The sequence below is a fragment of the Zonotrichia albicollis genome, chromosome 4, assembly GCF_047830755.1.
Source record: "Zonotrichia albicollis isolate bZonAlb1 chromosome 4, bZonAlb1.hap1, whole genome shotgun sequence".
Lineage (NCBI taxonomy): Eukaryota > Metazoa > Chordata > Aves > Passeriformes > Passerellidae > Zonotrichia > Zonotrichia albicollis.
The window spans coordinates 17,413,038-17,425,482 of NC_133822.1; the positions used below are offsets into that span (position 1 = coordinate 17,413,038).

The 12,445-nt window shown below is 39.6% G+C and overlaps 1 protein-coding gene across 1 annotated transcript in view; it reads left to right on the forward strand.

The window, feature by feature from the left end:
* ATXN10 (ataxin 10) overlaps nt 1-12,445 on the forward strand; it is a 76,405-nt gene that overhangs the window by 28,946 nt on the left and 35,014 nt on the right. Inside the window, exons 6-7 of the mRNA XM_005482701.4 lie at nt 4,929-5,009; nt 9,930-10,095. Coding sequence (XP_005482758.1) covers nt 4,929-5,009; nt 9,930-10,095 — 247 coding nt within the window. The remainder of the gene's footprint in view (nt 1-4,928; nt 5,010-9,929; nt 10,096-12,445) is intronic.

Genomic DNA, 12,445 nt, shown 5'->3' on the forward strand with positions numbered 1-12,445 from the left:
AAGAAGAGGCATAATGTGCTTTTTTGGCTTTCAGAAAAATGATATTAGGAGTGTGGTCAGCTGTTTAGCATTGCAGTAAGTTTTGCTGAACATCCACTTTCTCTTTCTGAAACCACAGCTCAATGATTACTGTAAAGATTAGGATGTGGGGCTACCCCTCCCCAATTTTTTGCCTTTGGGTTTTTTGTCCTGGCTTATGGAAATATGTGTGGACAGAAACTGGTCCTCCTGTGGCAAGGAGTCTCGACTATGGGCAAGATTTAAAGGCAAGGATAGAACTCTTCAGTGCTGCTCTTTTTGCTTAATTGGGGTGTGGGGGTGTGTACGTGTGGGGTGTGAAGTAACTTTCTTTTTTCATTGGGCTGGCAGCTCAGTTTCTTCTGTCAAACAGTTTAGGATGTCCTCTACCCACTTCTTCTGTTCTCCAGAAAATAATTATTTTTTAATTCCAGGAAAGTTGAAGTTATGTTGAAGGTTCCAAGTTCAGCTGTGGTTTTAAATAGTACTGACACTTGGAAAAGTTTCCTTAGTTTTAGAGATCTGAGTAACTTCTACTTTCTATTTGCAGTAGCAGTGAATTGGCACAGATTTCCTCAATCTTTCAAAGCTCAGCCTCATACATTTAATTATCTTGTCACCTCTTTCTTTTTGTGTATTGTGGAGAGGGGGGAGCAGGAAGTGCAATTAGCCATTGCTAATCATCTTCCATTTATTTCTTGGTAGCTCTTCAGAAAAAAATTATTTCAATTTTACATATAAATTAGATTTAATCTCTGTTTAGTGCCTTTCAGTGGGAGTATCTTCTGAATCAGAGAAATACTGCACATAATTTGAATTTAGTCTTTTGGACCTCAGAGTTTACTTGGTGGGGGCTATCATGGCCATTATGGAGGATGCTTTTATTGGGAGAATGCCTTTGGAAGATGGAAGGATGTTCACTGTTGTGCTTGGTTCAGCACAGGAGAGGAGCATTGTGATGTTTGATGTTTGATAGGACCAAACCTTCCATATGAAAATGTGTTTCTTTATTCTCCTTCTGAGCAAGAAGTGGCTGGTGTGGGAATGGGGTGAATTACCTCTTTTCTAGGGATTTTATGACAGCACACGTTCCATTTGTTATTGAATAGCTTTATACTCGTAATTGTTTATTTAAATGGTTTTGGTAGTGTTATTCTGTTCTTGTGCAAGGATGAAATATGCTTCTTCTAAAATGTGCTCTGATTCCAAATAATTCCTCATGAGGCATATTGCCTTTTTAGTATCTAAAAAGGCTGGTGATGAGAGTTTGAAGCTGAAAATAGCTGAACTTCCTTCTTTGCTTTTCTTCAAAATGTGGATGATTTATTGCATTTGTTTGTTAAATTACAGTAAAAAGATAGCTATTTAGTTCTTACTAAATATTTTGGATAGAGTGGCATTATTGTACGGTGATGAAAAATGATTTTGGCTTTGAGATTGAAAAAGAAGTTTGCTGATCAAATAGAGAATTGCCATGTCTTGTTCTTTGTACTTAGAAAACATGTGGAGTTGTCTTCCTCTTTTCCTGAGACTGAGGAAATTGTTCCCTAAATTTGCTAATGGGATAAAATCAACTTAATGTGGAGCATGACATTTGATGATAAAGTTGATTGCTTACACCCAGCTTTGATTGGAGCAAGCTTAGTGGCCATCTGGAATACACTGACTGCAAATGCAGCTCATACCACTTTGTCTTGGCTGCTTTGGGACTGCATTTTGGTACAATGCAGCCCTTGTGCTGCTATAAAGTCTTTGAACATCTCCTCCTGTATTTATCTACTATGGAAGCACTTGATTTTTTTAGGATTTTAGCCAAACAGTTTTTAAAGAGTCAAGAAGATTGGCATATTTAACACTATTCATTTCTTACTGTGTTAGGCTTGCATAACAGCTTTAATTTTCATGATTTCCTTCAGTAAATTACAGTGGTCTTCAGATTATTCCAGTGGTTCTGCTGTTGGCCCCCAAAGAGAGTTTAAATCTCCTACCAAAGCCTTTTGTGTGCATTTGAAATGCCATGTTCAGTCAGTAACCCAAAACTGAATATCTTTTTATATTTCAGAATTGTGGATGATCTTACTTTTCCTCTTCTTTTCTCGTGCCACAAATGAAAAACAGGAGTGCTGAGAGGACTAAAGATAGTACACTGAATTTGCTGCATCCTTGCTTAGCTACCTCCAAAATTTCTAGGCGTGGTGAAAGAGTTGGAAGTGCTTTACTCCATTATTAGTTCTTCTGTTATCTCTTGGTGGTGATGCTCATGCTCTGTTCTTCATGATACAGTAGTGCAGAAAGTGGATGTGGTAAAAGGGATGCTTAAATACAGAAGCAGATTTTTCAGAGAATCACACACTGGTTTGGGTTGGAATGGACTTAAAGCTTGGACTCCCTGCCATGGGCAGGGACACCTTCCACTATCCCAGGTTGCTCCAAGCCCTGTCCAGCCTGGCCTTGGGCACTTCCAGGGATGGAGCAGCCACAGCTTTTTGTTTTCTCAGCTTTTGCATCACATCATGAAACCAGAAGGTAAGAATCAGAAATTTTAGTCTTAAAATATTCCAAGCTCTTCAAGCAGTAGAGGTCTAGTCCACAGAAAGTGCAAAATGCAAAACTAATTTGGAGGAAATGCAGGAGCACTGACCCAGGGAACAGGTGAACTATGGGCATTCCACTTTGCAGTAGTGATTGATCAGGAACATGAACCTGGTAGCAGCAGATCATTTTCTGTGATAATTATTGATCAGTTTTTAATTATAAGACAAGTAGACAAGAAGGTTTCCTCAACCTAGTCTTAAACGTGAAAATTAAGCTTTAAATTAAATAGTCCCAGTTGCAAAATAGAAAAAATGGGCTTCAGGCTATCTCCTCAAATGCACTTTTTTTTTTTCTCTACTGCATTGTCAGCTGAAATTTGTACATTCTTAGGCCAAGTTCTCTGTTCTGCACAGCACTGATCTGTGCTATTTTCTTCTGCAGCTCCACACAATAGTTTGTGGTTCTGCTTAAATCCATGGAAAATGAAGTTGGTTGTGACAATTCTGAAGATTTAACTGTGGGTGGCTGTGAGATGTTAGCTCAGGAGCTGTGGAAGAGTTGCCCTGGAGTGCCCTTCTGGTGGCTCCACTTGGGTGTTACAGCTGAGTCTGCGCAGCTCAGCTGGATATGTTCATGCTGCTGACTTTGGGCAGGTCTTGGTGTTCTTTGAAATTTGTATTGAAAAACGCTTTGGATCAATGCTACACCCCTCAGCATGCCAATTTGAAGGTGATGATTCCTTACACCCCTGCATATTTTTTTTATGAATGAATGTGCGAATATCAGTAAAAAGAAGTGCAGTAGGAAATATTTTTTCTTCCTCCCCTTCTTAAAAATGTCAAGTTTTCAGTAACGGAATCAGATGCTGGCTATGTCCACAGTTAGGATTAGAAATACAATAGTTATTAATCTTTTGGACCTCTTATTCTCCTACTTGCCCAGTTGGCATTGAGTACATGTCCAAAAAATACTTTGTTGCAGCTGGAAGGCTTTGTTGTCATCTTCTTATCAGCTATGTAATAGATTATGGCTGTGCAAAATAAAGGCTGTCAGCAAAGGGAAGGCTAGGGAGGAGGTGGAGGGAGTATTGAAATCACTTGATTTTAATATCATTTTAGCTGTTCTTTCTCTCTAACTTCATCAGCTCAGAGGATGCTCTGAGACTCACCTTGTAATTATTGTAGCCTAGACAAGCTACTTTAGAAATGCATCATCAAGTTTGAGTGTACCTATGCACCACAAATATCACTGCTAGTGTTCCTGGGGATGTGATTTGAAGAGTTAAATACTTTTTCCTACTCTGTTTTTTTTTTCCATAACTGGGATTTATGAGTCTGGGTTGAAATTGAGTGTCACCTGGTGTGGATGGTGCTTGGGAGAGCAAACAGTGAAAATACTGGCATTAGCACAAGGCCAAGGCTGAGCATGTTTTCCAGAGAAGATATTAAGAAGAAAGAATGAGCCATTGCCAGTTTTGGATAGATTGTTTTTTAAATAGACTTTTTTTGGGGGAAGGTTGATACCATAGATCCCTTGCAACATTTTGGTGAAGAGGAAGAGGGAACCAGTGACTGGTTTGTCAGCTTTAGTCATTTGTTGGTCTTTTTGTGTTCTAGACAGAAACCCTGAATATGGTGTGAGAAAGAGAAGGCAGTGATAATTTATTACAGAATATACTTCACTGGATTTTGACTGCGAGATCCTTGTGTTAAAGTTGGGGGTGTCTTGTGCAGGGCCAGGAGTTGAACTTGATGATCTTTGTGGGTCCCTTCCAGAATATGAGACTCTATGATTCTATATCTACCTGCCTTGTAAAGCAAGAACTTAGAATTGATTCTCTGCTTAGGTCTCTATTACACAAGGAGGGTATGTTTTTGAAGTTGAGAAAAGTGCTTTGCTGCCTTGCGTCTGACAAAGAAGGTCCCATTTGCTTTGATGCTTTGTTAGATTGCCCTTTTTTAAAGAAAAATCAATTTATTATTTGGGCACTTTTTTGACTGTTTGGGCTTACAGACAGTGTTGTGATGAATAGAATAATAATTTTCAAGCTTAAATTTTGTCTTTTTGTATAAACCATTGGATGAGGGTTTCATTGTTTGAATTGTGGTGTATATAACTGGCCTAAGACTCCAGCCAGCTTTCCTTCAAGCATGTGAGTACAAGTGTGCTGAACTGATGAGAAATGGGCATTGCTATGTTAGGGGAAAACCTGCAGAACAACATGCAATTATTTTGTGCCAATTTGTATCTATTAGTGAGTAGCACCAAAAGCACAACATACATTAATCTGCAAGTAAAACTAACCAGCACCATTTGGAGTAAATGTGGACACTGCTTTTATAGCTGTAATAAGACTTTCTTTTCTTTTCCCTTAGGTTCCTGATTGTTACAGAACATTTGCTGAAATGTCCAGAGCTGGTAAAAGCCCTCTATGCCAAACTGAGCAATCAAGAAAGGTAACCCCAAAACCAGTGTGGCTTTTAGTATTTAGCATTCCATATAGAGTATCCTGTTCACATGATTGAAAAACTGTGTGGTTTCATAGTTGGCACAAAATCTCTAAATACATGTTTCTATGTCAGTAATGGTTTTAAATTGGTTGGTTAACATTACAGCTTAGCCACAACTGGCAGTGATTTATGTAGGGTTGCAGAATCCAGGTTGGCGCCATTACTCGGTAAAGAAATACTTCACACACAAAAAAGGACAGGATTTCATGCCTGGGTCTTGATTTCATAAGAGCACCACACCCTGCAGAGTTTTACAGCTTGATTAGAAATTTCCAGAGCTCTTCATACTTGAGTTGTTATGTCCAGAAATTAAGAGGAAGCCTTTAAGAAAGATGGAAGTGTGTCTCATGCTGATTAGCAGAACCTACAAAACACGGATGAGCCTGTGATTACTTAGTCTTTAATGTTTCCACTGTTGAAAAGCTTCAACAAACCTTCACCTTGGAAAAGCATTGATAGCTTCCTTCAAGTGTTAGAGTAAATGTGTGCTTAATTGATGGGAAATGGCCACTGCTATAATGGAAAAATGCTCATTGCTTTAATAGAGAATTGAGGAAAATTAAAGAAGATACTTTATTAAGACAATCAAATTTGGGAAACACTGCTAGAATTCTGCAGCTCCTCCAACTGCTTGCAGATTTTGTGGTCTCATTTATGTGTTTAATGTGCCTGCATTGTTCTGCATCCACCCAGGGAAGCTGCAAGTTCCTCTCTAGTTTCTGCAGGTGAAAGACAAAGCACTAAATGAAACAGTGCCTTTGTGGTTTTTTCTGTGTTTTGTGTTGTTTCCAGTGTTACCACAGGTCAGGGTTCAGGTACTGATTGGAGATGATAGAAAACTGAAAGAATTTCAGACAAAGAAAGAATATGCAATAGGTTTGAACTGTAAATAAAATACCATTACTGTATAGGGATGGGAATGGTAAGGAGGCCTGAAATAAATCCTGTGTAAATGTGATCAGGTTTTTGGTGATATTATGGCCTGGAGAAGTGCATGGTGGTGTGACAATGCCTGCTGGTTCTCTAGAAGGGATTATTGTGGAAGGTTCTGGCCATTGAGGTAAATGAGTGTAGATTCTTGAATTCTTTTCCAGATTTGAGATTTTTCTGCATGTGTGTACAGGTATTTGGCAAAAGTATTTAGAAAAAGCCTGGTTTGTGTTGATCCAAGTTAGCCTTGAGCATGGACACACTAAAGTTCATGCCTTGCTTGTCTTAATTATAAAATCTTCAAAAATGAGCACATCTGTTGTTGTCCCTTCCAAGAATGGGTTTTGCTTTAATTAGCAGCATGAAAAAGTGCAGCTGAGCAGCTTCATGTGTTTTTAAGATGCTCAAGTACTTGCATCTCTAGGTTTGATTTTAGTGTTGTCAGGTGAAGTGTCCAGAGTGAAGGATGCAGCCATTGATGGAATTGCCTGCCAGGAAAGGGCACTCAGCTCCTGTCAGCAGCACCACTTCTTGCTCATGCTCAGCTACAGGGCTGCCATTGTCAGTGCTTGGAATGGTTTTATTCCTGGCAATGCTCACAGACATAAAGCAGCTGAAGGTAGCACTGATCTACAGTTGCTCACAAATTTACCAGTTTTCATTTCATGCGATGCTTGCAAGTATCATTTGAAGATGAAAGAAGTGAAAGTTTTCAGGAAGGAGAAGCCTCAGTCGCAGAGGAAGAATGTCCCAAGTGCCTGGCCCCTGCTAAGAGGTTATAAACAAAGCACATTTGATGCAAACATTGTGTGATGCTAAGAAAATCAATAGAATTTTAAACTGTTAGTTTTAGGCTTAGTGAGGCAGCATTTTTTTGTGCAGTAATGAGCTTCCAGATTTAAATTGCGTTTGAATTCTGTTGTTTATTTGCAAGCTGCAGGAAACAACTTTGTTTAACTGATGACTGCAGATACCTTATAGTTCTGTTCTCAGTTTATGCCAATTTAGTCAGCTTCAGGAAGAACTGGTTTAAATTTGGTTAATGGGAGAAAAAACTGCAAGAGATTGACAGAAGGTCTCCCTCAGTGATGCCTAAAGAAGAGGAAGACGACATGGCATGATTATTTCCAAATAGAATTGTAAATATAATACACAGAATTAGAGCTGAGATACTGAACTGAGTTTGCAAAAATTCAGCTGGTACTGGCAGTTGTCATATTTGTTGTATTTAGCTGCAGGCAGACAAGTAGGAGGAGATGCTGTAATTTGAGTGCCTGAACAGTTGTGAGATCATTTAAAAGAAATGGGCAAATTGCATTGTCTGGGAGAAGTAATTTTGAAAACTTAGGGTAAATTTTGAAAGAAAACTGAGAGAAACAATGGAAAAAGGAATGTAAGGGAACTGCACCAGAACAAAGAACTGCACTCTCAGAAAACTACTGGCTGAATGGCAAGACTTGCTTGAAATTCAGGGAAAGATGGGCATGTCCTGAATGACTGAGCCTGGAAGAAAACTCAGGAAGATGGTTTGACTCAAATGCCTAAAGAGACCAGAAAACTTCAAAAGAAATAACATTCAGGTGGTGTTTTAAAGAAGGACTGCAGTTGTTGAAAAAGGCTTCCATTCATATTGCAAGGGAAAAAGTAGTGCAAAAAAATTTCCCTATTCACCATTTAATCTATTAATTTGGGTTTATGGAAGTTAGGTGACTCTCCAGCTTGTTTACAGAAGGATTGTTAGTTTTAAACATTTATTATCTGAGTAATTGGTGCAAGAAGTGCTGACTAGAATCCTGTCAGGCAGAAGATAGTATTTGTTTTGGGTTTGCAGGGCCTGGTTTTGGTAGCAGGGGGATTACAGAGGTGGCTCCTGTGAGAAGCTTCTGGAAGCTTCCTCCGTGTCTGGCAGAGCCAATCCCTGGCAGCTCCAAAGATGGACAGGCCACTGGCAAAGGCTGGGACAATTAGGAGTGGTGTTAAAGCTTCTGTGATAACATATTTAAGAAGAAAGGAAAAAAGAAGTTTTGCATAGTTGTAATTGCAGCCAGAGAAGAGTGTAATGAGGATTTGTGACACAACTATTCAGACACCAAGGTCAGTGAAGGAGAGTAGGAGGTGTTCCAGGCAGGAGAAACAGTGGGTGATGGACTGAGCATCACCCCCATTGCCTGTCTCCCTTCACCACTGGGGTAGGAGATAGAGCTGGGAATGAGAGGGGTGGAAGGAGGGTGTTTTTAAGAATAATAATTCTTATTATTCTGCTCTGATTTTACTAGTAATAAATTTAAATTTATCTCTGATTTCAAGCCTGTTTTACCCATGACAGTATTTGATGAGTGATCTCTCATGGCCCTTACCTAAACCCATGAACCCTTTGTGAAGTTTTCTCTCTCCTGTCCAGCTAATGGGGGTAGGAGAGGGGAGGGAAGTGAGAGGATGGCTTTGGTAGGTGCCTGACATCTGGCCAGGGTCAACCCATAGAAATAGTGGATTAATTCCTTTGTTCATCAGGTCTGTGACCAGCCTGTGTTCTTAGCTCAGCATGTGCTTGAAGGATTCTAAACTTGGTAAAAACTGACATGTCAAGCCCTATGTCAGGGGAAAATCACAGATTTGTGGAGTTGGGTTTTGTATAGGATGCCAAATGTAAAAAGCCTTTGTTCAGTGTGGGTGTTGGGGAGCTGGACTGTGGTTGTTTGGAGGTGGGCAGGGTTACCTGGCTGTATTAACCTGCAGGACAAACAGACAGTGAGCAGAGCCCCTGAGAGGCTGCTCCAGCCTCCTGCCCGCAGCCTGCCCTTTGCCAAGGGTGCCGGCCCCACCTCTGTGCTCCTGTGTTGGAAAAGCTTTTTGTCCTCCTCCAGATAACAGTTTAATGCAGCTGTATCAATGACACTGAGAATTGAGTTTAGCAAGGACTAAGTAGCTGTTTTGTGATTAATAGAGGTGGGTTCTTGGAGGTTAATCAAGCAGTGACCGAGTTTTTTCCACAGAAAAAGACATTTCTCTTCCTCTTCTGACAACCTGCTTGGTAAATTTAAAAGAAAAAAGCATTTGAGCTATTCCACATGTTTGAATGTCATTTGTTCCATCTGAATTTCAAATATTTCACTGGAAGAAAATCCTGAGCTGGCTTTTGAATTAATTTAGTAAAGAGTGTTCTTAGAGGAAGGACAGTGAGACTTCACCAGTCTCTATGTGCTGGAGTGGGGCAGGGACCTGTGGGAGAGCCTCTGCTATGTCCAAATCCTATTTCCACAAAATGCTTCTAGTTTGCCCTGACAACATGAAAGGACATTGGAAATAAAATAACATTAAAGCTGTTAAAATCCCAACTCAGGCAGATTTCATACAGCAGCTTCATTTTGTATCTCATTACTTGCCAACTTCATACATTGAATATCTCTGAGTGGTACATGAGTGATTAACTTGGATTTACTTAGTCCATCTAGTAACAATTGTAAAATTATTATAAAGAACAATGTGCTTATCAATTTTTATTTTCCCTGGTTTGGGATTGTGGTGGAAAGTTAGTGAAGGACTTTGATAAAGGGCTGTGAAAACCTGTATTTTTCAAACAGAAACTGTCAAATAGTCTGTGCTTATTTTGCTGTGCTTAACAACTTAAAACAGCTGGTTTGCTGGAAAATTTAGATATAGGGAATATACAATCTCAGTAATGTTTTGTTACAACATAAGAAAGTATAAATTGAAATAGACCTGAGAAAAATATTGACTGTCTCGCCAGATTGTATTAATTGAATGATGAATTCAATTAATTCTGTACTGAAAAAAAATCCCATCAGACAGAAACTGATTGCCATTATTCATACTTTCATCTTTTTAACTACTTATTTATCACTTTTAATTGCTTATTCTACTGATAATGGTACATGGCTCAATGAATCTGGCTAACAAATGGTTTTCTGTCTCCAGAGTTACTTTGTTAGAGCTGATGATGGTGAAAGTAAGTGAGAAGAACCCAGTTAGCAGTGAAGAAATGAACGTGTTTGTAAGGCATGCTGACTTCCTTGCAGACTGCTTCCAGGAGAAATGTGGAGCTGTGCTCAAGTTAACTGCTGCAGCAGCTGCAGAAGATGAGGTATGACTGGTAACCATTGAAGTACCATAATTTGATGTGGTAAATCCTCATTGTCTGTTGCCCAGGGGGACACACAGAACAGTATCTTTTCCAGTTTACCTTGGGAGGGCAGTGGCAGAGCACTCAGTAGAGTCTGTAGGACAGCAGCCAACTTTTGCTTTCAATTTGAGGATGGCAAAGGATATGGTACATTAAAATAAGTCTACCTCATAGTTCAATATTTCAAAATCTAAATAATAGTTCACGTTGGCACATATTTGGATATTTTATTATCTAAGGATCACTTCTGTAATTTGAGTTGTCGATTTGATTCATTCTAGTTTAGAAGGGCATGTAGTGACAGGAGAAGGGGGAATGGGTTTACACTGATGGAGAGTTAGATGTTAGGAAGAAATTGTTCCCTGTGAGGGTGCTGAGGCCCTGGCACAGGGTGCCCAGAGCAGCTGTGGCTGCCCCTGAATCCCTGGCAGTGCCCAAGGCCAGGCTGGACAGGGCTTGGAGCCACCTGGGATAGGGGAAGGTGTCCCTGCCCAAGGCAGGGGTGGAACAGGACGGGCTTTGAGATCCCTCCTAACTCAGACCATGACTGAGATGAGCTCAGTTGGTCAGAGCATGGTGCTGATAACACCAAGGTTGTGGGTTGGATCTCTGTATGGACCAATCACCTCAGAGTTGGACTTGATGATCCTTGATGCTCCCTTTCAGTTCAGAATAGTTTGTGATTTTGCAATGACCCTATGATTCAAATGTGAACCAAACCAAAAATATTTATTCTGTTCATAGATGGGAAGCAGTAATAGACATGTAGTCAGAATCATTTTAATGTCAATCATTAGATCATTTTAATCCAAAACTAATGTGCAATAGTTTCACTTCTAGAAACTCTAGAGAAGAAGCATCATAAGTAATTTACTATCAAAGTAAAAAAAACATTTATCTTAAATTCTTTTATATGATAATGTTAAAAAGTGTTGGATTTGCTTGGGTTTTTTTGTTTAAATAGGCACAAGGATTTGAAAAGTAGGTTTGAGACGTGTTGTGAAAAAATACCATAAATCACTTTATGGGGAGTTGGTAGTTGGATGTGTTAAAAAAACCAAAACACAAACCAGCAAGCACACAATCTCTTCTTATCTGCCCAAGAAACACAGCCTTCCCCACTTCCCCAGCTGTTTAGTCTAAGTTATGTCAGATAACTTCATTGGCTACTTCTGGAAAAGGTACTAACTTGGCAGTGAGAGGACTTAGATTGAGACAATTCCATCTCTACTTTTTTTCCCCGCCTTCCTTTTTTGTTTTTTTATCCTTTGTGGTTACTTTCCAAACAACTTTCTGTGGTTTCAGTTCATGGAAAAAAAGCTGTTTGTTTGCACACCAGAAGGAGGTCTCTGTCCAACCAGAAGGTGCTGGGACAGCAGTATTGTGAATATTACTGCATAACTTGCCCTGCTTGACACTGACTTCTCATTCTTCTCTCACATAAACAAGAGGTATAAGTTGAGTATCACTGTTTGGCGGGAGAATGGGACTCATTGTATGAATAGAAAATGCTAATCCTAATAGATGAATAAATGGAGGGCAATACGTGTGCATGCATATCTGTGTACACATTTCTTCACAACATATTATTGCCGTGGAAAAAGAGAAATGCCGGTCTAAATTCATAACTTTCTGACAAGAAATTACAAAGAATTGCACCAATTTCTCCTCATTTGTATAAGTATTTTTAGGTTTTTCGTAGCAGTTGTATTTAACTGCAAAAAATGTGGTTGTGCATGAGAGTCTGTCATTAAAAATGCTTTAGGCAACATCTGTGATGCTCAGCCTGGCTTTGCCTGGCCTTTTCTGTGGCCCACAAGCCAAGTGCCTTGCTCAGGCCATGTCTGCAGTAGTAAGCTGCCTTGGACTCCAGAACTCTGAGGCCACATTTAAAAACTTTTGGGAACAGTCCTTGGACTGGCCTGACTCCCAGAATGTTGTCTGGGTGTCCCATCCACTGTTTAATTTGTTAAGTGTAGACACTGCTTTGTTTTCTTAAGGAACATCAGGTCTTGTAGCTTGCATCTTAAACCCATGAGCAGCTAATCATATGCTTTTGCAGTGCTTAAACCAATGTTTAAAATAGCTTTTCCATTCTAGGCCTGACTTGAGCATCAGTTTGCTTGCACTAACTTTCAGCCATACTTCCAAAATAAAACCCTTCCCTGGACTTAGTTCATGTCTTTATAAGGAGCATCTTTTCTGCTTCTTTCTCTAAATATGTTTATTTTTAAAAGTCTTCAGTTATTTCCTTATTTACTTTTCAGATTTTATCCATAGCAAGATGTCTGTCAGAGTTCAAACCATTTTG